The sequence below is a fragment of the Trichomycterus rosablanca genome, chromosome 3, assembly GCF_030014385.1.
Source record: "Trichomycterus rosablanca isolate fTriRos1 chromosome 3, fTriRos1.hap1, whole genome shotgun sequence".
In the NCBI taxonomy this organism is placed as follows: Eukaryota; Metazoa; Chordata; class Actinopteri; order Siluriformes; family Trichomycteridae; genus Trichomycterus; species Trichomycterus rosablanca.
In genome coordinates, this window is record NC_085990.1 from 13,200,983 (window position 1) to 13,227,040 (window position 26,058).

Below are 26,058 nucleotides of genomic sequence, written 5' to 3' on the forward strand. Positions count from 1 at the left end.
TAGAACTTCAAAGTGCTTCTATATGGTAAGTAGAGCTGATAAAATGGACAGTGAGTGTAAAAACAAGGAGGTGGTTTTAATGTTATGGCTGATCAGTGTATATTGCATGAAATATATCTTTTATACTGACACCAAATGTAGTTTGCAGCAAAAATATTTTGCAGCATTAATATTTAACCCTTGATTTATTACATATACATTTTAAATATTGAGAAAATTTTTTTTTAAATATTGTATATAACTATTTGTTTCTCCGCACTGTGTTTTGATTTAAAATACATTTTTCTTTCCTACTTTTCTACAGAAAACAAGTTTAATCTGAATCTCTGAATCTGAATGGTGCAAAATACAAAATATAACATGCCAAAATTAAGATCTGAAGAGTTTCTTTGAGGACATAGTCAGACGGATGCAGTTTGAGAACTGTAACTTCTAATCTGTGAAAATGATGGCAACATGGATGCATGATGCACTTTTCTTCATGGCATTAGTTGCCTCAGTCTTCAAGCTCAGCATGAGCTACGGCTTTAGGAACTGCATAGAAAGTGCGGCCTCAAACCGTACCATCTTCAAATGCACAAACCGCCAAGCATGGTCTGTTAAAGCCATAGTTAACGATGTACCATTCTCTGCTACAAACATTACAATCTCATTCTGCAAACTTTCACAAAAACATGTAATGAACAACAGCTTCATCCACCTGCCAAATATGCAAGTCCTGCAATTAGATAACAACAACTTGAAGTCCGTCGGTAAAGATGCCTTTGTTAATTTATGGCATCTTCAGACTCTTAACTTGTCCACCAATGACATAGCCAACCTCGATGATCAGGTCTTCCATAGCCTTTATAACCTCACAGGCTTGATTCTGTCAGTCAACAAGTTGACAAACCTCCCTTCTGACCTGTTTTGTAATTTGAAAAACTTGGAGAGTCTGGACCTGCGTAGAAACCAGTTGATAAACTTTTCAGAAGTTGTGCAGTCCATATGGAACTTGAAGATGCTAAAGAAACTGGATCTTTCCTTTAACCGTCTAACATCATTGACACACTCAACAAGTTTGCCACAGTCACTCGCATCTATTTATCTTGGAAACAACATTCTCAGGACAATGGGTTGCAAAAGGGACTTTCTAAGTAATGTTAAAGAGCTGGATCTATCTAATAACAGATTTCTCTCATATCTACATCACCTGAACCTTAGCAGCTTGAAGTATCTGCGTTTGCGCTCCACAAACATTTCCATAATAGAGTTTCTCAACAATAGTGATACTAAGGTGCCAGCTTGGAACATAGACTTCTCTGGTTTGAAATTAAATAAGTCCGAATTGCTGCTTTCACTGTGTAAGCAACTGTCACATTATCCAAGGAAAAATATATCAAGAATGTTTCTCCAAAGCAATGGTATAAGAATCCTAAATTATAAAACGTTATCTTTATGCCCTTCTATCATCAGGATCTTGGATCTCTCATACAATGAACTAAAGAGCACAAACTGTTTGCAGTTCCTTAAAACTCAAACACACCTGAGCACCCTTCGAATTGAACACAACCACCTAACCAAACTAGGAAACTGCAGCAGAAACAGTAACACAAGATTTTACAACTTGAGAGAACTAAGCTACCGGTACAATCGTATTCTTCAAGTTAACGCCTTTGCCTTTAGCAATACACCCAAACTTACGACTCTTTCCCTAAACATCAACATAATTGCCTATTTGGATCACAAAGCACTGTGTGGTCTTAAAGATCTTGTTACGCTCCGTTTAGACAACAACCTTCTGACTGATCTGTATGCAGATAGCTTCAAAGACCTTCACAGCTTGCAGACGCTTAACTTGCGCAACAATCAAATCGCTGTGATCTTTAACAACACATTTCACTCACTTCGAAATCTAATCATCCTTGATTTAGGTGGAAACAAGATAACACAGTTGAGACCCAAAGCATTTGACGGACTGACCAGTTTAAATAATCTTTACCTAGACCGCAACCGCCTCACAGAAATCGATGGTCAGCTGCTCGGAAGGCTTCACGCGACACTGCAAGTGCTAGATCTGAATAATAATCATATCAAATATATCACGGAACATGAATACTCTCCATTCGTAAATCTCACAAAGCTCATTCACCTGAAATTAGATTCGCAGTTGCCATATGGAATAAGATTTTTACCTCATAAATTTTTCCGTGGCCTTAAATCTTTGAAAAGTCTTTATATTCAAAACAATCATATCTATCATTTCAGCAGTGATACATTCGATGATCTGAAGAACTTAACTTTTTTAACATTAGATGACTCGTGTGATGGTGTAATTCAGCTCAAACCATTGATTTTCAAAAATCTCCGCAAGCTTGAAATATTACTTCTTGAGAACATGGGCATTCAGTCCGTTTCGAAAGAGGTGTTTGGAAACCTCACAAACCTGAGAGTTCTGCACTTGAACCGAAATGCTTTGCAGACCCTGGACATCAACTTGCTGGAGAATTTAACAAATCTAGAGTACCTTGATCTTCGAGATTCTCCTCTGAGTTGCCACTGTCCCAACACTGAGCTTCAGAACTGGACAAAAAACAGCCAAAGGGTCCAGATTGTATATCTTTACAACCTTACGTGTCCAGACCTCCAAGGATCAAACTTTTATAACTTTGACACCAATGTCTGTTATTCGTTTGACCTTGAGATCTACATGTTCGCCTCTACTTGTGTTGCAACAATTTTACTAACTTTAATACCACTTCTTTACGTGAAGCTTTACTGGAAATTCAAGTATGGCTACTATGTCTTCCGCTCTTGGGTGGGCGAGCAGTGGCGTCGACTTCAAGAGGAAGAGGAGAAATGCAAGTATGATGCCTTTATTTCCTACAACTCCGCAGATGAAAAGTGGGTCATGGAGCAACTGTTGCCGAACCTGGAGGGCAATGGATCTGCTTACCGACTCTGTCTCCACCATCGGGACTTTGAGCCAGGCTGCAACATAGTCGACAACATCGTATCTGCGGTTTACAACAGCCGCAAAACGATATGTGTGGTCAGCCAGAACTTTCTCCGTAGCGAGTGGTGCTCTCTGGAGATCCAGTTGGCGAGCTACCGTCTTTTTGATGAGATGCAGGACGTGCTATTACTTGTCTTTTTGGATTCAATCCCAGAGAGACAACTCTCCACTTATCACCGCATGAGAAAGGTTATGCTGAAAAAGACTTATATGCAGTGGCCAGGACCTAACTGTACAGATCCTGATAAGGCTGAAGAAATCTTCTGGAGGAGGCTCAAAAGGGCATTAAGAAGCAGCAACCACAGAAATCAAGAGGAAGAGGAACAAATGGAAGTGCACGTACAGTCGAAACAGCAGAAAAATGCAGCAACTTTAGAGGAAGACGAGGCCAAGTCACAAATGGATGAGCCATATTATCTGATGCCCTAGTAACTGGCTCAAACATACTGGCAAATCAAAGTTTACATGCACTTGTTAGGGACACATATCTCTTGGCAGTCCTGGGACTTCAGTGATTTCTAATTTTTTTTAAATATTGTAATTATATTGTAATATACACCAATCAGTAACAACATTAAACCACCTTCTTGTTTCTACACACATTGTCCATTTTATCAGCTCCATTTACCATTTAGAATCACTTTGTATTTCTGTCTGTCTGTTTCTCTACATAGTTTTTTAGCTGGTTTTCACCCTGTTCTTCAATGGTCTTTTGCCACCACAGAGCAGGTATTATTTAGGTGGAGGATCACTCTCAGCACTGCAGTGACACTGACATGGTGGTGGTGTGTTAGTGTGTGTTGTGCTGGTATGAGTGGATCAGACACAGCAGCGCTGCTGGAGTTTTAAATACCGTGTCCACTCACTGCCCACTCTATTAAACACTCCTAACTAGTTGGTCCACCTCGTCAAGTCAAGTCAACTTTATTTATATAGCGCTTTTTACAATAGACATTGTCTCAAAGCAACTTTACAAAATCCAAATCCAATAGATACAAAAAAAACCCTGTTGAGCAAGCCGAGGGCGACTGTGGCAAGGAAAAACTCCTTGAAAATTACAGGAAGAAACCTTGAAAGGAACCAGACTCAGCAGGGCCCATCCTTCTTGGGTGGCCTGGAGGATACTTTAAATAAATAGGATTTACACAAATCATACAAACACAGAATTTAATTAACTAAAAGTTATAACTGGCAATAAATAAATAAATAATAATAATAGAGTTATTATTTGGTCTAGTCTTTAATAAAGTCTGTAGTGATTTCTTGTCATTCTTGGTGCAATTACTCCAGACCCGTCACATCCGGCAGGAGCAGCATCATTGTCACGGCAGTCTCGACTTCAATCCTTAACCTTGGCGGGTAAACAGGTTTCCATCAGAATGCCCTTGGTGTTCTTCAATGGTCAGGACCCCCACATGACCACCACAAAGCAGGTATTATTTAGGTGGTGGATCACTCTCAGCACTGAAGTGACACTGACATGGTGGTGGTGTGTTAGTGTGTGTTGTGCTGTTGTCCTTGTAGATGTAAAGTCAGGGACGATCGCTCATCTATTGCTGCTGTTTGAGTTGGTCATCTTCTAGACCTTCATCAGTGGTCACAGAACGCTGCCCACGTGGCGCTGTTGGCTGGAAATACTTTTGGTTGGTGGACTATTCTTAGTCCAGCAGTGACAGTGAGGTGTTTAAAAACTCCACCACCATGTCAGTGTCACTGCAGTGCTGAGAATGATCCACCACCCAAATAATACCTGCTCTGTAGTGGTCCTGACCATTGAAGAACAGGGTAAAACAGGCTATAAAGGTATGTAGAGAAACAGATGGACTACAGTCAGTAATTGTAGAACTTCAAAGTGCTCCTATATGGTATGTGGAGCTGATGAAATGGACAGTGAGCGTAGAAACAAGGAGGTGGTTTTAATGTTATGGCTGATTGGTGTATATTTATTCCAGCTGACTTTTAGAATTTTTTTTTGGTTTTTTTAAACTATTACAGTGACTTCTGACATTTTTTCTGCCAATCATTCTTATTATTAGCTTTTCTAAACATTTAATGTGTATTTGTACTATCAAGAGTTTACATTTAATCATTTCTGTCACTGGTGAGTACTTCATTATTTATTCATTAATTTATATTTACAGTATTTACCACTTCCTCCATGGTGGAACCCAGCCTACACAGAAACCCTAGAAACTGTCACCTTATAATCATACAGCATGACACACTCACGCATTGTAAATAGCCAGTCCACTCAAAGGCATGTTTTGGAAAAAAAACAAAAAAACAATAGTGTAACTAGAGGAAACCTAAACGCATTTGGGTCCCCAATCCATCACAACACATCACACATTTAACTCACAAGTAGATGCAACATAGTGAAACGTGTTTTTAGAAGGTCAGAGGAAACCCACATGAATGTCGAAAACGCACACAAAGCTTCTATTAATTGTACCTAATACATTTGGACGAACTTTATGCTTTTTAAGCTTAGGGAAGTTTCACAGTTTGACATGGAACAATTTGCAATTGTGTGATGCCCAGGCACCCTGTCCAGGGTGTATTCCTGCTCTTGTCGCGGGGGGTGGGGGTGGGTATGTTTCTGGAGCCTATCCCAGCTATTCAATGTGTGCAAGGCACACCCTGAACGGGGCGCCAGTCCATCGCAGGGCAGACACATCTACACACACACACACACACACCCATTCTCCTATAGGGCAATTCAGTGTCTCCAATTAACTTGCATGTTTTTGGACTGTGGGAGGAAACCGGAGACACAGGGAGAACATGCAAACTCCGCACAAAAAGGACCCGGACCGCCCCGCCTGGGGATCAAACCCAGGACCTTCTTGCTGTGAGGCGACAGTGCTACCCACTGAGCCACCGTGCCGCCATCCTGTATGCTGTGCTCTTCAAATCACAATAAAACATAATCGTGACATGTAAGTCAAAGTGAGTTAACAAATTTCAAACAAAATTCAAAGTGTTACTCATGGGCAGTTTTCACTAAGGTGTGACCACACATACCACACATCTTTCAACAAGAATCTGAGCAAGTACATACTGATATCTGATGAATTGTTTGAGCATATTCTGAAAAGAAGCTCAGAAGATAAATGTATATTTGAATCCACAGTGAAAATGTTTTCTACAATCAGTAAAACATAACATCTGTACTTTTGTGTTATACCTTAATAAAGTGAATTACATAACATTTCATTTACAGTTAACTCAAGAAAATCCATGTGTGAGTGAATCAATCACAATACAACTGAAGTGAAAAGTTTACATGTCATGTAGCTCAGGACAGTCAATACCTTTCTGCATCAACACAGGTTAAGGTACTGGACTACTGATTGGAAGGTCACTGGCTCAAGCCACACTATCACCAAATTAGCCCTGGTGGGCTTCTGAGCAAACCCTTATTTGCTTGCATTGCACTAAGTCTGTTAAAATGCAGTACATGTAAATGTAGAATCACTTGTGCACTCTGGCGACCTCTGCAGGCTACACAACACCATTGCAACACCCATGCCCCAGTCTTTAATTTTTACAATACAACTGTTCTTTATCTGTGCCTCTGTACGCTATATGACCAAAAGTATTTGGACACCTGACTATGAGCTTGTTTGACATCCCGTTTCAAAAACAAATGGTATTATTCAGCTATAACAGCCACTTTGCTGAGATGGCTTCTCACAAGACTGAACTATGTCTGTGGGAATGTGTTCATTCAAAAGAGCATTTTATGACACTGTTGTTGGTCAAGAAAGCCTCCAGTTCCAGTTCATTCCAAAACTGTTCAGTGGGGCTAAAGTCAGGGTTCAGTGCAGGGCACTGGAGTTTCTTTAAACCAAGATTTTTTTTTTTTTCTTGATGTCTTTATAGACCTTGCTTTGTGCACCGGGGCAAAGGCATGCTGGGATAGAAAAGGGCCTTCCCTAAACTGTTACCACTAAGTTGGAAGAATATACACCGATCAGCCATAACATTAAAACCACCTCTATTTTATCAGCTCCACTTACCATATAGAAGCACTTTGTAGTTCTACAATTACTGACAGTAGTCCATCTGTTTCTCTGCATGCTTTGTTAGCCCCCTTTCATGCTGTTCTTCAATGGTCAGGACCCCCACAGGACCATTACAGAGCAGGTATTATTTGGGTGGTGGGTCATTCTCAGCACAGCACTGACACTGACATGGTGGTGGTGTGTTAGTGTGTGTTGTGCTGGTATGAGTGGATAAGACACATCAGCACTACTGGAGTTTTTAAACACCTCGCTGGACTGTCACTGCTGGACTGAAAATAGTCCACCAACCAAAAATATCCAGCCAACAGCGCCGTGACCACTGATGAAGGTCTAGAAGATGCAGCTCAAACAGCAGCAATAGATGAGTGATCGTCTCTGACTTTACATTTACAAGGTGGACCAACTAGGTAGGAGTGTCTAACAGAGTGGACAGTGAGTGGACACGGTATTTAAAAACTCCAGCAGCGCTGCTGTGTCTGATCCACTCATACCAGCACAACACACACTAACACACCACCATCATGTCAGTGTCCCTGCAGTGCTGAGAATGATCCACCACCTAAATAATACCTGCTCTGTGGGGGTCCTGTCGGGGTCCTGACCATTGAAGGGAGAAAAGCGGACTAAAAAACATGTAGAGAAATAGATGGACTACAGTCAGTAATTGTAGAACTACAAAGTGCTTCTATATGGTAAGTGGAGCTCATAAAATGGACAGTGAGTGTAGAAACAAGGATTTGGTCATAATGTTATGCCTGATTGGTGTAATATCCTTTATTTAATGGATTTGTTATACTTGTTAAAATTGTTGTGGCTGAAACACATAAATTCAAAAATTAAAAAGAGCCAATGCATTTGTCTATATAGTGTACATTTTTGTCCAAAATCCTTTGTGGGTCATCCAAAAATTCTTGCTTGCTTGACTCTGGACAGTGTCATATGAGTTACATCATGTTCTTATTCATATCAGACCATTATCTAGTGGTTCTGACTACTCGGTTTTAGTATAAGAGACCACTGTTCCATGTAATTTGTGATTTAATCCCTGTGGCTCAGTCAAACAAGCCCTATTTGTATGGGCACAGAAAAGTCAGCTATAATCAAGCATAATGTCCAAGAATGACAAAAGAGGTCATGCCACAAAGGTATACATTACAGAACACTTTTTGTTATATGTATATTTTCAAAACATCAGAGTTTATTGGACAAATAAGGATGTTAGAATCTTTAAGTGAGAGAAAAAAAATGTAGAAATTAATGAAGTCGGTAAACTACTACAGCCTACAGCTCCATTACAACTGTATGTAAACTTTTGACTCACTCCTACTGTATTATTTGTACTGGTATAAAAGGCCCTTTGATAGTTTGTGCATTGAGCATTACACTGAGTGGGATCAGTCTTGAATGTCTAATCTCATGGCCAATATGGGATATAAGGACTGTTCAGGTCCGTCGAAGACAGTGCCCTCAGTTCGAAATCGGACTGAGTGTAATGACTCCTATCAGACCTTTCCGAGCTGTTAAAGGAGATGGTTGGATGAGGAAAGCGATAGAAAGGCTCATACCGAAACCCTTCAGAAGAAAAGAATACTGAAGCAGATGACGAAGCACCGAGTGGTCTCTCACTCGCACTCTTAAACTGCTGACGAGGAGACCAATCCCTTACCTCCTTTAAAGGACTTGCTGTAGGACTTCTCCTAGTGTTTGACCAAAGAAAACTCAAATCTGGATCGTTTCTGTACTGTTCAAGCAGTGAATTGATGTGTCTCGCTTTGGGTTCACCGCCATCCAGTTGCTTCTGTTGCTGTAGAAAAAGGGAGTCTGAGGTGAAGTCTGGCCAGTTAGAAGAAGGTGGTTTGGGAATCTGAGGCCTGGGAAAGGCTGGGTGCTGAGAGACGCTTGGGGAGATGGGGTGCTGCTTTGCTTTAGAGAACTCCAGAGACTGCTGCACTGTTCCACTGCACATATTCCGCTTTCTCAACTGCAGAAAAATAACTGAACTGAATTTTACTAAACCAAATCTATAAAACATGAAATGTGCACTATGATCTGTACTGACATTTTAAAATTAGATGAGTTACTTGATATTTGGTGGTTTACCTCTTAAACACCATGAACTAGCTAATGAGTACAAATAATTTGAAATGATATGACATTTACGTGGTGCAGCAGTCTATTCTACTTGCCCACCACCACTGAGACCCAGGATTATACACTGATCAGCCATAACATTAAAACCACCTCCTTGTTTCTACACTCACTGTTTATTTTATCAGCTCCACTTACCATATAGAAGCACTTTGAAGTTCTACAATTACTGACTGTAGTTCATCTGTTTCTCTACATACTTTTAGCCTGCTTTTACCCTGTTCTTCAATGGTCAGGATCACTACAGAGAAGGTATTATTTAGGAGGTGGATGATTCTCTGCACTGCAGTGACACTGACATGGTGGTGGTGTGTTAGTGTGTGTTGTGCTGGTATGAGTGGATCAGACACAGCAGCGCTGCTGGAGTTTTTAAATACCATGTCCACTCACTGTCCACTTTATTAGACACTCCTATCTAGTTGGTTCACCTTGTAGATGTAAAGTCATCTTCTAGACCTTCATCAGTGGTCGCAGGACGCTGCCCATGGGGTGCTGTTGGCTGGATATTGGTGGACTATTCTCAGTCCAACAGTGACAGTGAGGTTTTTAAAAACTCCATCAGCACTGCTGTGCCTTATCCACTCATACCAGCACAACACACACTATCACACCACCACCATGTCAGTGTCACTGCAGTGCTGAGAATGATCCACCACCCAAATAATACCTGCTCTGTGGTGGTCCTGGGAATCAGTCAGTATTACCGTCAGTAATTGTAGAACTACAAAGTGCTCCTATATGGTAAGTGGAGCTGATAAAATGGACAATAATTGTAGAAACAAGAAGGTGGTTTTAATGTTATGGCTGATCAGTGTATGTGAGCTGCACTAAAGTCTGGCTGGTGGTTTATACAATATTGGCTACATCTTGGTGGATTACCAGTGGAGTTGGACCCGCTGAGACCCTGACCAGGCTGAAGTGATTTTAGCTACAGAGTGTAGGTGCCCCAACATCATTGGTTGAGCACCTGCCTAACATTGAATACTATTTATTCTGCTTTGGGACGCAACCAGGCTCTTTTCTGCCCCCCTAGTGGCTCTTTTTTTAAATCCTTCAGGAGCATAAAAGGAATGTGTGTCAGTGCGGCATTCATCATTATTATTGCGTATTAGCATTTAAACTATACTGTAAACATTTACTAACATAATTTAACATCGGTCCTATATTATTTGTTTTTCATTTATTTGGATGCATATTGTACATGGTGTGTTACACCTAGAGCACTTACTATATCTGGACTAGGTTGTTGTTGACTAAGTTTTTGGAGAAAATCCTGTGGTGTATACGTCCCCCAAAAATGTGTTCTCCGCTTCCTGCAGTGTGCCTTTCTTTCTGTGTTCTGATAAAAATCCTCTCCCTCAGGATTTTTCTGTGAGCCTTTACCTAGCACACAGACACAAATACACATGAAAACCCTTAAACTCCTCATGCAAGGCTTGGTGCAGATGGCTAAAAGTATTTGGACACCTGACTATGAGCTTGCTGGACATCCCATTTAAAACCATAAGCATTATTAGTGAGTTGACCTCACTAAGCCCTTGCGACTTTAACAGCCTCCACTTTGTTGGTAAAGCTTATCAGAATATTTTGTACTATATCTGTGGGAAAACTGTGCCCACTCAGTCAAAAAGACATTTGTAAAGTCAGGCATTGATGTTGCATGAGAAGGCCTGGCTCGCAATCAACTTTCCAATTTATCTGGTGTTTAATAAGATTGAGGTGAGGGTTCTGTACAGACTACTTCAACTCATTAAGCTAAGCCTTTATGATACAGTGATGCTGAAACAGAAGGAGCCTTTCTCAAATGTTAAAAGCATATACATTCTTTGATATAACTGATTTTATTTGTGGTAAACACTCATGTGGTGACATCTCAAACTTGCGAGCTGAGATGCTGGACACCTATACAGACAATGATTGGTGCATGACTATGTGTGATATGTATATTTATATAAACCCGCATCGCGCAGGTAAAAAAAGAAGCGGCTGGCTACTGCACACGTGTCGGAGAGGGCATGTGTTAGTCTCGACCCTCAGATTATGAGAAAAACTGAAGGATAAAACAATAGGTATGAGTGAAACGCCATATAATCAAAACTCATTTTCATGGGTTGGGTGTCCACATACTTTTGGCTATATGAGTGATATTTTCAGGAACCTACCTGTCTGAAACTCTACATTCCCACTGTGGTCAACATCATATCCTGTTTTGTAATTAAAATACGTGCATGTGTCTTCAGAGCTTTGAGCTGAGCTTGGCCAGGCTTGTTTTGTGCTCAGAGGTAAACGGTGCTCCTCTGGACTGACGTGGGAACGTAATTTTCGCAGATTGTGTTCAAGCTGAGAACCATGTCTCTCCTGCAGGCACTGAAACAGAATCTCTTTGCACTCGGTCAGCAGTGGGCGGTGCCGTCGTTTTGGAAATGAACGTAGACTGTGGCACAGACGAGCTGCCACCCTACCTACTGCCTCCATGTCGGGTAAAGGTTCAGCCTTTCTGTGCTGGCTTTCATCTGTCACTGCAGCTCTTTGGTTGCCTTTTGCAGAAGTTGAATCAGACTGCAGAACATCCTGTACGCTACTATGCAGCATTTCTGTGGCAGTGGTTGTCTGTCTGGTTTGTCCATGGCCGTGTAATCTGTGTGGATTTTGCATTTTAGGACTGGCATGGTCATTCTGGTTGGTTTGAGGAGCTTGAGAAGATCTTGAGGAGGATTTGTGAATAGTTTCACTTTCTGATGAGGTCAAAACTATAGTTTCAGACTGTTTTTGACGTGGTGGACTTTCAGATTCGATTGGTTTATCTATAGGTTTGTGGGCTTGTGCAGAGTGGTGCTTTCCATTTTTTTTGTCTGAGCCTTCTAAATTAGTCTGAGAATGATCTGTTTGCCGTGCCGTTTTTAGCACTTGGTTTTCCTGTACAGATGTACAAATGTCACTATCAGCTTTTTCACACAACAGTGCTGGAGGTGACTGACAGGGTGATTCTCCTGCTGTGACCAGCCCTTTTTGCCTTTCCTTTTCCTTAACCAGTCTCTCAATGTCCACAGACCTCACCTCGTGGCTAAACAGGCCTCTGATAGATGTTAGACGGCCTTCGGTGATTATACTTGGCTTCTGTGGGCAAAACGGCTTAGCAAGTGGCTTCTCTTTTTTGGAAGTAAATGAATGACTGCACTGGCACTCATGACCCTTGTAACATTTCTCTTTGCATGCTCTTTTACTGTGTTGATGGATGTGGTTAGATCTGTAGCTGCTCTGCCCTCGGATCTGATTTCTCTCTTTGATGGTTTTTAGGCGTTTCACTTTCTGAAAACTGCACATTGAGCTGCAACCGGGTACAGAAACATCTGCACTGCATGGTCTTTCCTTGACCTTTATATGACTGCTGAGCATGCTGAGGACATTCTGTGTGCCCGATGCTGCTCTTTTGTGATGGCTCATATTGAGAATGCTGAAATGCACAAAAATAAAGGAAATAGTTGGCAAACCAAATCTGCAAATTAGCTACATTTTAATATTATGTTCATTTGTCAGGAACATGCATTCATTGGTGGTGTTGTATTTTTATGGATTTCTATAGATTTTTACAACCCCAAATCAGAAAAAGTTGGGACAGTATGGAAAATGCAAATAAAATAAAAATGCAGTGTCCCTTACATTTACTTTGACTTATATCTGATTGCAGACAGTGTGAACCTGAGATATTTCATGTTTTATCCGCTCAACTTCATTTACTTTATTAATATACCTCCATTCCTGTATTTCAGGCCTGCAACACATTCCCAACAAAGTTGGGGAGGGGGCAATTTAGGGCTAATAATGAGGTAAAAAAATTATTATTATTTTAAGAATAATGGGATTTTAAACAGGTAATGTCAACAGGTGATTGTAATCATGGTTTGGAACAAAAGCAGCATCCAGGAAAGGCTGAGTCTTTGATGAGCAAAGATGATCAGATGATCTCCAGTTTGTCAACAAATGTGTGAGAAAATGATTGACATGTTTACAAACAATGAACCTTAAAGAAAGATTGGAAGGGATTTGCATATTTCTCCCTCTACAGTGCATAATATCATTACACCATTCAAGGAATCTGGTGCATAAAGACCAAAGGTGCAAGATGAAAAGGAATAGCAACATTACAAAGTGGTAAATGCTTTACCGTCACAACTTTTTGTGGAATGTGTTGCAGAACTGAAATGCAGGAATTAAGGTTTATTAATAAATGAAATGAATTCGAGCAGACAAAACAATTTTTTCTGATCTGGGGTTGTACTTTGATTAGCCACTTTTGATTGTTTAAACATAAACAATCTAATGGAACAACTATGGTTGACACTGTGACCATACCATACTACCATACTTGGCAGAATTGATAGACTTCAACTTGGTTTTCTGATGCAGACATCTTATTTTCATTACAATCAATCAGTAGGTTAGGGTCAACTTTTCTTTTAACTTGTGTATTTTGTGCCATTATGATCATGAATAAATACTTACTACACCATAATTATTGGAATAATAAACCACAAATAATAAACCAAGTATGTAATATTTTTGTCATGTTAAGACAAGTGAGTTTAAATGTGTTTTAGTATTATTTTAGCAAATTATTGGGAAAATTTAAAAAGCTGTATATAGGCAAGCATTATACAAACGGTTCTCCCTTGGGTCCAGTTGTAAAATTAAACATGGTGATTCGCGTCTATTACACTTTTTTTTACATTAACATTTACAGAAATGTACTTCGCAATAAATGCAATTCTAGATTGTTATAAGAATTTCATAAAGCAAAAATTGTTATTTTGTTCAGGGAAAAAATGAGGAGAAAAGTGAATTTTTATAAACGTTATAAAGCTTGACCGCAGTGGTGGCGTGGATGAGTTAGTTTGTTAGCATGTCATTAGCTAATGTTCTGGTTTATTAAGTAGCATGAGAAGTCAAATATATGCATATTGTGTATAATAATAATAATAATAATAATAATAATAACAATAATAATACAAATAATAATAAGTGTGTTTGTTCTCACCTGCACTGAAACAGTGAACAGTGTACTCTGGTACCACAATTTATTTGTTGGTATCCTCACAGCTCGTTTTAAACGGTCCGTTTCCTGGCAACACGGTATATTAGCATAAACTGTTTTTATTATTATTTTGATAGGTATTATAATTTTAAGTATTATTTAATTATTTTAAGCATTTAAATAATAATAAAAAAGAATTAATAGCATTGTTATCTGTCTGGTATGTTGGTCACTCTCTGTGAGGAGTTTGGCTTGTTCTCCTGCTTGTCTTTTCTCCAGGTTTTCTGGTAAAAAAACATGCAGAAATTATTCATTATTAATTATAGAGATTATTGACTTTAAATAGCCCCAGATGTGAGTGAGTGAATCGTGATAAAAAAATAAATGTGTTTAAATGAATGAACGATGCTTCACACTGTAGTCCAGTTGGTGGCGGTAATGCACTATAACGTTGCGTTGCTAACTTCCATTATTTCACCAAACTAGATAAGAGCTTTTTAGTTAGCTTTAGCAGCCGCCAGGTAAGAGCAATGTATAATAATTTATTTATTGTTATTGTGTTTAATTGTTTACAAACATGTTACAAGTGTTCAAAATGTTTTTTGCATGTTAAAAAACGAGATTCCTGCACTAAAATGAATAGCATTACCATTAGGTGATGTAGCTCTAGCTTCTTTATATATGGACATGTTAGTTTAATAGCAGTGTGTTTATAAATATATTTGACTTAGTATAAATATTTAATGTGTTTTAAACCTTTGTATAACTAGTTTTAAGTTAGAATAGAGTAACTAGGTCAGTTGGGTTGTTTTTTATGTGGTGAAGTATTTTTGGCTCTGGCTAGCATTAGCAGCCCCGCCTATTAGCTGCAGAGATAACGCTCACGGTGTTCCGTACACGTTTGTACAAACAAAACAGTGATCTAGAAGCTTAGGGTTATCTTAGTTTCTTTTCAAGCCTGATTTGTTTGGTTTAAGGCTATCAAATTTAGTTTTTTATATTTACTAGCTGACTTATTATGGAGAACTTTTAATGCTAAAAAGAATCTATATGGTGGAAAACGCCACCACATTACTCCTCACATTATGTATAAGCAAAGGCAAATCAAATTGTGTTTTATATAACAAAATGTTTCTCATGTGTTGTTAATTACAGGACAAATACAGTAATACTGTCCCAGTAATCCATATACATAATTTGTATAAAAAGGTAAATAGTGTGAACTTGCATCAAACAATCAGACAGACTATGTGCATGCATTATAATGAAACCATGCAGTAGTTTCAGGGTTGCACACCTTTCAGTTTGGGAATCTCCTTACTTGAAAACATTTGATGCCAATCAGTTAATTATAAAGTTAAGTAGGTTGTTTAGACCAGGATCACCAAACTGTGTGGTGTCTCGTCAGACACCCCTCGAGCTTTACCAGTGCTCCCAAATGCTGGGGCAGAGTATTTTTATTTTTTTTCAACCCCTGATTTGTACAGTATTGACCAGTCACGTTTAACATACACACCTACATAAAAGACCACATTCATAAACTTTACATAAGCCACATACCTTATTTACATTTTTTAAGTGTGGGGCTACATGTAAACATTATGTGCAGAACTTGTGTCGTTGTCTATAGTGTATAACTTGCCTTAACGTGTGTACAATTTCTCTTTGTGACATATGGTGTGGTGTTCTGTGCTTTCACCAGAATAACAGTAATGAGCAGTGGAGATTTCAACCCTGCCGCCACTCCTACCCCCTGTGAGGACATACAGGGGGATGGACGATGGATGTCGCTGGTAAGTTTGCCCAAAATACACATTTTGTTCCAATATGTGCAGACATTCAAGAAATGAATTATTTTCATGATTATGTTTGTTTGTTTATGTCATTCATTGATTACAACATTTCTGCCCACAGCATAATCGTTTCGTATCTGACAGTAAAGGAAAGGAGCCTGATGTGCTTTTTGTTGGAGATTCTCTTGTCCAATTGCTGCATGAGTTTGAGGTATGAGTAATTGTCTTTGGCTATCTGTACTCAGAATGTTGGACTGTACTTTAGCGAAGGGTGCCAGTTTTACGTTGTGTAATAGAAATAATTCCAGGTGCCATCTTTTGTTACTAAACTATGCTAAACATAGTGTGCAGCGTGCTTTATTACAGTGCATGTCCTGTGTTTATGTATATTAATATATAATATAATATATTAATTATTGTAATAGTTATATTAATAAGATTTTTTCATGAATGTGTATTGTTGGTAGATTTGGAGAAAGCTGTTCTCCCCACTTCATTGTCTAAACTTTGGGATTGGTGGTGACGCCACGCAGCATGTCCTGTGGAGACTCAGTAATGGAGAGCTGGATCACATCAGTCCAAAGGTAGAATCTATGTTGGGCTTGACATGTCATGGTTAGTGACTGAAGCTGTAGTGACCTTTTGTATTGCCAATGCAGCTAGCTCAGGGTGAGTTTGGATATTTTTCAGGGTTGGACACAGGGGGTGCGATAAAGCCAAAATCCTTTAGCGCATTATATGTAGTCATATTAATGCAACCGTACATACACTATATGGCTGGATGTTAAGCGTTCCATTTCAAAACTAATGGCCTTATGTGAGAGTTGCCTCCCCTTTGCAGCTATACCAGCCTCCACTTTTCTGGAAAGGCTTTCCACAGGTGTTCCTGACACAATCTGGATGAAGAGGCCTGGCTTGCAACTGAGTTTTCAATTCATTACAAAGGTGTGAAGTGGAATTGAGGTCAGGACCCTGTGCTGGTTACTGGTGTTTCTCCACACCAAACTCATCAAGTCATGTCATCAGATTGGAACAGAAAAGGGCCTTCTTCAAACTTTTGCTATAAAGTTACGGGCTTATAATCTATTTTATACCATATATTTTATAAATCTGTTAGCAATATATGTGGCTGAAACAGCTGAATGAAATTTTCTCGGAAGAGTGTCCACATACTTAAGTCATACTGTATGTATAAAATTCTTCTTCTTCCAGTACTTTGTCCCCCAGTGTGTAATTAAATTTGTCTCACAGTATGTAATTAAATGTGTTTTGTGTGTATTGCTTTATGTCTCTGTAGTTCTACGGTATTATTTGTGCCATAACGCTTGATTAGGATTTCTCAACTTTATTACTGGTGGTTCACTCTCTTGCAAAATGTCAGTCTTTCCTGTGCCCAAACAAACCTGGTCCAGCTAATTTAGGCAGCTTGATAATATGCTCATGAAATAAATCAGGTATGTTGGTAGTAGAAAGAATTTAAAACTCTGCAGGGCAGTGGGTCACCAGGTCTGGAGTTGAGAAACCCTGTGGTAGATCATATGGAACTAGAACTTGTGGTTTAAACTGTCCTGTTTTTCTTTTTGCATAGGTGGTAGTGTTGTGGGTGGGCACAAATAATCATGGGCACTCACCTGAGCAGATCTGTGGAGGCATCATGGCCATTGTTAATGTGATCAACAAGAAACTGCCTCAAGCTCACATTCTTGTACTGGTTAGTACACATTATCTTGCTTACTTCTCTTTAGAAATTCTGCATCACTAACTTCACATTACTTCATTAGGTTTAGTAATGCTTAAAAACTTGTAAAGGACTTCGCTTTTGCTTTGCACCAACATGGGTCCTGGGGACATGGGTTTGAACCTCGCCTTCGATTTCTGTTGGAGGAGTTTTGTATGTCTTCCCTGAGTTCATCTGGATTTCCTCTGGATACTCTGGTTTTGTCCCAGTGCACAAGGACATGCAAAATGTGAATTGGGTATTGTGATTTGCAACTGGTTGTGGGTGTAGGAATGAGTGGATGATTGAATAGAAGCATGATTATATGCTTGCCCTGTGATGGATTGGATCCCAGGGTGCATTTATGACTTGTACCCAATTTTTCCAGCTGGTGCTGGATGCACCACAACCTTGTCCATAATAATGTAATTTAAAATTTTATTTTATAAACAGAAAACATCAAAATAATCATAATTACTAATAAGGAATTAAGATGTCATGGCACGCTGCTCAGGTGACGCAGCGGTAAAACACGCTAGCACACCAGAGCTGACATTTTAAACTCGTTGGTTTGAAACTCGGCTCTGCCATCCGGCTGGGCGGCTACATGAACAACAATTGGCTTGTTCATACAGGGTGGGAAGTCGGACAGGGACCTCATAACTGTTGCAATTACGACCTCTGCTGGCTGATTGATGGCGCCTGCACAGAGACGAGGGATCATTCGTTTATCAGGGTGTGGCTCTTCCTACACAAAGAAGCTGATCCGCATATGCAGGTGAAAAGATGCAGTCGGCTACTACATGTTTCAGTCTCGCTTTCCTCAATCAGCAGTGGAGATCAGCATCAGTAGAGAGGAATCGTAATGCAATCAAATAACTGGATACAACTAGATTAGGAGGAAAATTTGAAAAAATGCAAAAAAAAAAGAAAAGATCCCCACAAAAAAAGAAACCCACATTAAACTTTTAAAACATTTAATTTTGTAAACATTTTAGACAAGAATTGTGTGTTCCAATCATTTACAGTAAAAGACCAGTTGCAGAAATCATTGAAATCTGAAAAGTGCCATGTCATACATGTCTACTACAAGTATATGAAAAAAAATGCTTTAATACTTTTGCTAAACATAGTCTCTTCTTGTTTCCATTAGGGTATTTTGCCGAGGGGTAAGAATCCAAACCCTCTGCGGGAGCGTAATGCACAGGTAAACACTCTGGTCCAGGCTGAATTAGCACATCTCTCTTATGGTTCCTTCCTGGATGTGGATCCTGGATTTGTCCAATCGGATGAGTCCATCTCTCACCAGGACTTTTACGACTATCTTCACCTTACAGCGCAGGCTTACCAAAAAGTGTGCCAGCCACTACACACTCAGATAAAAGCCCTGCTAGAGGCACATGCACCCTGAGCACACAAACGATACACTTTGTTGAAATCTGACTGGAAGACAAAAGCTTGCACATACCCAGATAAGTCGAAAGTTTACACACACTTGGAAGGGACGTGTGTGCAACTGTTCAATTTTCTGTACATAACAACATACTTAATTTCTTCACTAACATGTCCATTTCACAAACACTTACACTGCTGGGTCAAATATATATGTTTATATATGTAGTATAGCCAAAAAAATGTGGACACCTGACCATGACCTTTTGGGACATCCCATTCTAAAACTGTTGACAATAATATTAAGTTGTCACCTTATTCATGACTATTAACTTACTCTTATGGAAAAACTTTCCAGAAGATTGTGCCTGTGTCTGAAAAACTTGTACCTATTAAGTCAAAACAGCATTTTTAAGGTTGGCTCTGATTTAAAATGAGAAAGTCTTCCAATTTATCCCAATAGTGATCATTCAGGATCACTCCAGACCAAACTTATCAAACCATGTCTGTATAGAAATGGTTTTGTTCACTGGAGCAGTCATTGTTGACATTAAAAGGTGCTTTCCTAAACTGTTGCCTCATAAGTTAAATATATGAACATTATATGTAAATATACGTATGTATATTTTAAGCCGAGCAGATTTTCAAAAAAAAAAAAAAAAACCAACACTAACCTTATAAGTTACAACTCAAAACGCTAAAGGATGCATTTCAGTCATTTAGACAAAGAAAACAAACAGTAGCTGAAATGATTGCCATCCCAAGACTGCCATGACACATACCATGTACCCTGCTAGTGTATGTAAAGTTTTGACTGTACACGTATGTAAATTACTATGGACCAATGCTTTACAATTTACACAAAATATATAGCACACGGGGCACAATGTTCTTGGAGGACCATGTCATAGCATTCCATTCATTCAAATAAATCAGTTCTAAGTTCAGCATACACTGATCAGCCATAACATTAAAACCACCTCCTTGTTTCTACACTCAATGTCCATTTTATCAGTTCCACTTACCATATAGAAGCACTTTGTAGTTCTACAATTACTGACTGTAGTCCATCTTTTTAGCCTGCTTTCACCCTGTTCTTCAATGGTCAGGACCACCACAGAGCAGGTATTATTAAGGTGGTGGATCATTCTCAGCACTGCAGTGACAATGACATGGTGGTGGTGTGTTAGTGTCCACTCTGTTAGACAGTCATACCTAGTTGGTCCACCTTGTAGTTATAAAGTCAGAGATGATCGCACATCTATTGCTGCTGTTTGAGTCGGCCATCTTCTAGACCTTCATCAGCGGTCACAGGACGCTGCCCACGGGGCGCTGTTGGCTGGATATTTTTGGTTGGTGGATTATTCTCAGTCCAGCAGTGACAGTAAGGTGTTTAAAAACTATGTCTTATCCACTCATACCAGCACAACACACACTAACACACCACCACCATGTCAATGTCACTGCAGTGCTGAGAATGATCCACCAGCTAAATAATACCTGCTCTGTAGTGGTCCTGGGAGAATCCTGACCATTGAAGAACAGTATGAAAGGGGGCTAACAAAGCATTCAGAGAAACAGATAGACTACAGTCAGTAATTGTAGAACTACAAAGTGCCTCTATATGGTAAGTGGAGCTGATAAAATAGACAATGTGTGTAGAAACAAGGAGGTGGTTTTAATGTTATGGCTGATTGGTGTATGTAATAGAGAAAGACTGAAGCTTTTATTATCATGATAATATAGAGCCAGGTGACAAATTAAAGGAAAAATTCAAACGTTAGGCTTCCACCAGTTGTCCAGAACAGCTTTCATGTGCCTTGGCATAGAGTCTAAAAGTCTCTAGAACTGTACTGTAATCATTGTGGAGAAATAGGACAGAATTCTTCCTACAAATTATTATTTTTATTGTTAGTTTTGATGACTTTGGGCAATGCTGTTTAACATTGTGTGTCTATAAAAGCTATGGCATATAATTTACATCAGTTTTCTGTTTCACAAACCATTCAGTGACCTCCTCGTGTCATCTCATTGGGGGCACTGCCATCCTGGAAGACTTCTAAAATCAGCTAGTCAGTCAGAATAATAATCCGAATAATGATAACAGCATAACAGCCACCAGAGGCCCTTACTGTAGGGGTCAAACATGTAGGCATGTTCTGTTCTTTTGTTCTCTTTTGCCTGCTTGGCTTAAATATTATAAATAGCTTATTTCACTAAAATCTTTACTCAGCATCTCTTCTGTTTGCCATCCTGATCCAAAATTAAGGTAAACAGAGTCTGTTCGGCGATTTCATGTCTGCCACAGATCATGGTGAAATGTTGGCTGTATATTTCAGTACATCTGTCTAAAAGCATTTGTGTTTTTCTTCTCAGTTATCTAGGCTTTATCTTAAATGTGTCATCTGGTGCTAAAAAGATGCAACTTAGACGTTTTTAAACATACTATTTGTGTGTCTGGATGATTAAAAGCAACATGTACAGTACAAAGCAGGTCAGGGCTGCTCATAAAACCTCAAACCATTTACATGTCAGACTAATAAACATTAATCAATTTATTTATAGTGAGATTGAAGCTGAGCCTGCTTGAGAAAACTGGTGGTGTAGAATTTTCATGCTGAAAGTATAAGACATTTTCTGTAATAGTCATAGAACCATATAACCTGTAAACATCTCTGCCTTATTCATGTGTATTCATGTTAATTGAATGTCTGCTTTATTTCCCCAGTTTGTTAGCAGATCATGTTTTTTAATGCGTTTCTGTAACTTTGTTATACTACAAATACAAGAAATACAAAATACACAATTGTTACTGATCTACTGTACATTATCGTACTGTGCTCTATATTACCCTGTAGTGATGAAAAGCTCTTGGCTTGCTTGTTATACATTGTGTTAATAGTGTAAAAATTATCTTCTGCCAACTGTAGCATATATTCCATATAATTAACATGCAAACATAAGCTTATCAAAGATCAAGCAGTAGAGTCATGAAAATAATAATAAAAAACTCTTAGCACTGTGATTTACTGGATATATTTGATGGTGATGTACATGACTGTTTTAAAATGCAGCTTTAGCCTCTGTATGTGTAGAGAACTACAGATCTAAGGGCCATCAGTATAACCATGTTAACATTACTCCTGTGTTAAAAGACTTGATTAAAACATGGAACCATCTCACTGTGTGTTTATTTTTGGTTGAGAATTCCCCAAGTGATTAACAGTTAAGGAAATGGAGCACATTTTTACAGTTGCGCAACGTTTCAAAATTTTTATTCCAGGAAAAGTCAAAATAATAATACAGGCGTCAAGTTGCAACCTGTCCCGGTCCTGACCATGAGAAAACCGTTGATAAAAATCTAAATTAAATGCAACTGTGTCAAGTTAACTTCAAAACCAAACCCAAAATGAGCAACAACCACATTCAACAGGGACATCAGTCCTTCTTGTGCAGCCTGGAGGATAATTTGAATGGGTTAGAATATTATTCTGTTCTTAATACGGTTATCTGCTTGTACTAGAGTAAGAAATGTTTACTGAGGAAGCATTTTGGTAAGTCGCTCTGGATAAGAGCGTCTGCTAAATGCTATAAATGTAAAAGTATTAAACTTGGCGGTTCAAAACTCAGCTCTGGGGCAGCATGGTGGCTAAGTGGGTAGCACTGTCGCCTCACAGCAAGAACGTCCTGGTCCTTTCTGTGTGGAGTTTGCATGTTCTCCCCGTGTCTGTGCCGGTTTCCTCCCACAGTCCAAAGACATGCAAGTGAGGTGAATTGGAGATACTAAATTGTCCATGACTGTGTTCAATATAACTGATTAATCTTGCGTAATGAGTAACTACCGTTCCTGTCATGAATGTAACCATAGTGTAAAACGTGAACTTAAAATCCTAATAAACAAACAAACTCAGCTCTGCCATCCAGCTGGGCTGGGCAGCTATATGAACAACGACTGGCTTGTTGTTCATACAGGGTAGGGAGCCGGATAGGGACCTCATAACTGATGCATTTATGACCTCTGCTGGCTGATTGATGGCATATTCACAGAGTAGAGGAATAATGCTGATCAGAGTGTGGCTCTCCGTACACAAGGCTGATCCGCATATTAACTTGCCTTGTGCAGGTGAGAAGATGCAGTGGGCTACTGCACACGTGTCGGAGGGGGCGTGTGTCAGTTCTCTCTCCTCAGTCGGGCGGGGGTCAGCACCAGTAGAGAGGAAGCATAAAGCAATTGGGTAGAAATTGGACACGCTAAAGAACGGGAGAAAAGGGGAAAAATGCAAGTAAAGGTATTTACTGAGGATCTGATTGGCATTCATTATATCACTAATTGTTACCTAATATTTTTGATAGTTTTCATCAATAAAGAAACTTCTCAGAAGGCAAAACAATTTTCAGCTGGCTGTCAGATGTTAACTCAGATGATTTTAATCTAAGCCATTTATGGGCTGGAGCTACATCTGATTACCACAGTACCTCAGAATCTTAAACTGCTTGTATTGCTTGGGTTTATTGTCTCAATCATATTTTTTCATGGAAGTAAGTCGTAAGTGGGTGAGACTGTGATTGTGTGTTGCCCTGTCACGATTTGTAATGAGCCTTGGCTGCCCATGACCCTGTTGCCGGTTTACCACCTTTTTTGGAACTTTTGATAGATACTGACCACTGCAGACCAGGAACACCCCACAAGAGCTGCAGTTTTGGAGATGCTCTGATCCAGTTGTCTAGCCATCACAATTTGTCACTCAACTCACTCAAATCCTCATGCCTGCACATTTTACCTGCTTCTAACACATCAACTTTGAGGACAAAATGTTCACTTGCTGCCGAAACTATCACACCCACTAACAGGTGCTGTGATGAAGAGATCATCAGTGTTATTCATGCCTGGTCGGTGTATAAAATGTACAGTTTGAGACAATAATGTATTTAAAATGGCATTGTCATGTCATGAAGCTGAACCGGTACATCAATCTTGTTCAGGGTTATGATGATTGATTCATTGGGACAGTTGATTTTTTTCACCAGAACTGGAATTGAATTTGGGCAAAGCACGACAAAAAGTATTGCCAGAACTGAAGACATGACAGAACAAGATAGTCCTCTATCAGAAAATGTTAAACGCTTAAGTGAAAAAGAGACAGACATGTGTGAACTGCTTGTATTCTGAGCATATCGGTACATCTGTAAATGTCAAAGCAATCAGTACATCACTCATGCATGTACATACTGCTGGATTTAGCACCTTACATAAATCCTTTAATGCATGTTGATGATTGTAATGCTACATTAATCACTGGCCTTGGACATGTTTTTGAGAAAAGGTTTGAAATGCCATTTGGCAAGCCAGTATAAAGTGAAGCTTGTTGATGTGATTGTAGAAGACGTGTCCAGTTGTAATCCTTTTTTTCTTTGAGTTGGTGCATTTGAAGTGTCGATCAGGGTGGCTCTACGTGAGCAATCGTGGTTTGTTGACATGCACCTCCATGTCTATGTCAGTTTCCATTAGATACTTAAGTCAGGTAATTATTTGGTGAAATGCCATATCCAAATTGGAACAAGATATACAGTAAGTGCATTGACACTTCATACTCACTAATTAAGCACACACACACACACACACATTCTACACTCATTGTCCATTTTATCAGCTCAAATTACCATATAGAAGCACTGTGTAGTTCTACAATTACTGACTGTAGTCGATCTGTTTCTCTGCATGTTTTGTTAGCCCCCTTTCATGCTGTTCTTCAATGGTCAGGACCCCTACAGGACCATTACAGAGCAGGTATTATTTAGGTGGTGGATCATTCTCAGCACTGCAGTGACACTGACATGGTGGTGGTGTGTTAGTGTGTGTTGTGCTGGTATGAGTGGATAAGACACAGCAGCGCTGGTGGAGTTTTTCAACACCTCACTGTCACTGCTGGACTGAGAATAGTCCACCAACCAAAAATATATCCAGCCAACAGCACCCCGTGGGGAGCGTCCTGTGACCACTGATGAAGGTCTAAAAGATGACCAACTCAAACAGCAGCAAAAGATGAGCAATCATTTCTGACGTTACATCTACAAGGTGGACCAACTAGATAGTAGTGTCTAATAGAGTGGCCAGTAAGTGGACACAGTATTTAAAAACTCCAGCAGCGCTGCTGTGTCTGATCCACTCATACCAGCACAACACACACTAACACACCACCACCATGTCAGTGTCACTGCAGTGCTGAGAATGATCCACCACCTAAATAATACCTGCTCTGTGGTGGTCCAAACCATTGAAGAACAGGATGAAAGCAGGCTAAAAAAGTATGTAGAGAAACAGATGGACTACATTCAGTAATTGTGGAACTACAAAGTGATTCTACATGATAAGTGGAGCTGATAAAATGGACAGTGAGTGTAGAAACAAGGAGGTTTTAATATACAGTATATATATATACAGTGTATCACGAAAGTGAGTACACCCCTCACATTTCTGCAAATATTTCATTATATCTTTTCATGGGACAACACTATAGACATGAAACTTGGATATAACTTAGAGTAGTCAGTGTACAGCTTGTATAGCAGTGTAGATTTACTGTCTTCTGAAAATAACTCAACACACAGCCATTAATGTCTAAATAGCTGGCAACATAAGTGAGTACACCCCACAGTGAACATGTCCAAATTGTGCCCAAATGTGTCGTTGTCCCTCCCTGGTGTCATGTGTCAAGGTCCCAGGTGTAAATGGGGAGCAGGGCTGTTAAATTTGGTGTTTTGGGTACAATTCTCTCATACTGGCCACTGGATATTCAACATGGCACCTCATGGCAAATAACTCTCTGAGGATGTGAGAAATAGAATTGTTGCTCTCCACAAAGATGGCCTGGGCTATAAGAAGATTGCTAACACCCTGAAACTGAGCTACAGCATGGTGCCCAAGGTCATACAGCGGTTTTCCAGGACAGGTT

At 39.5% G+C, this 26,058-nt stretch overlaps 3 protein-coding genes across 3 annotated transcripts; 2 read left to right on the forward strand and 1 right to left on the reverse strand.

The window, feature by feature from the left end:
* Positions 1-448: 448 nt before the first annotated feature.
* On the forward strand, positions 449-3,424 carry tlr21 (toll-like receptor 21). Its single transcript, XM_062991863.1, has one exon. The coding sequence runs from the start codon at positions 449-451 to the stop codon at positions 3,422-3,424; it is 2,976 nt and encodes a 991-aa protein (XP_062847933.1).
* Positions 3,425-8,214: 4,790 nt separating this feature from the next.
* LOC134310310 (uncharacterized) lies at positions 8,215-14,251 on the reverse strand. The gene is made up of 4 exons (XM_062991865.1): positions 14,207-14,251; positions 11,334-12,625; positions 10,400-10,554; positions 8,215-9,004 (listed from the first exon to the last, which is right to left on the reverse strand). The coding sequence occupies exons 2-4, from the start codon at positions 12,613-12,615 to the stop codon at positions 8,438-8,440; spliced, it is 2,004 nt and encodes a 667-aa protein (XP_062847935.1). The 5' UTR covers positions 12,616-12,625; positions 14,207-14,251; the 3' UTR covers positions 8,215-8,437.
* A 423-nt stretch (positions 14,252-14,674) lies between these two features.
* On the forward strand, positions 14,675-19,695 carry pafah1b3 (platelet-activating factor acetylhydrolase, isoform Ib, gamma subunit). Its single transcript, XM_062991866.1, has 6 exons — positions 14,675-14,724; positions 15,906-15,996; positions 16,118-16,207; positions 16,464-16,580; positions 17,585-17,707; positions 18,867-19,695. Exons 2-6 carry the CDS (start codon positions 15,916-15,918, stop codon positions 19,122-19,124), a joined length of 669 nt encoding a protein of 222 aa, XP_062847936.1. The 5' UTR covers positions 14,675-14,724; positions 15,906-15,915; the 3' UTR covers positions 19,125-19,695.
* The last annotated feature ends 6,363 nt before the right edge of the window (positions 19,696-26,058 follow it).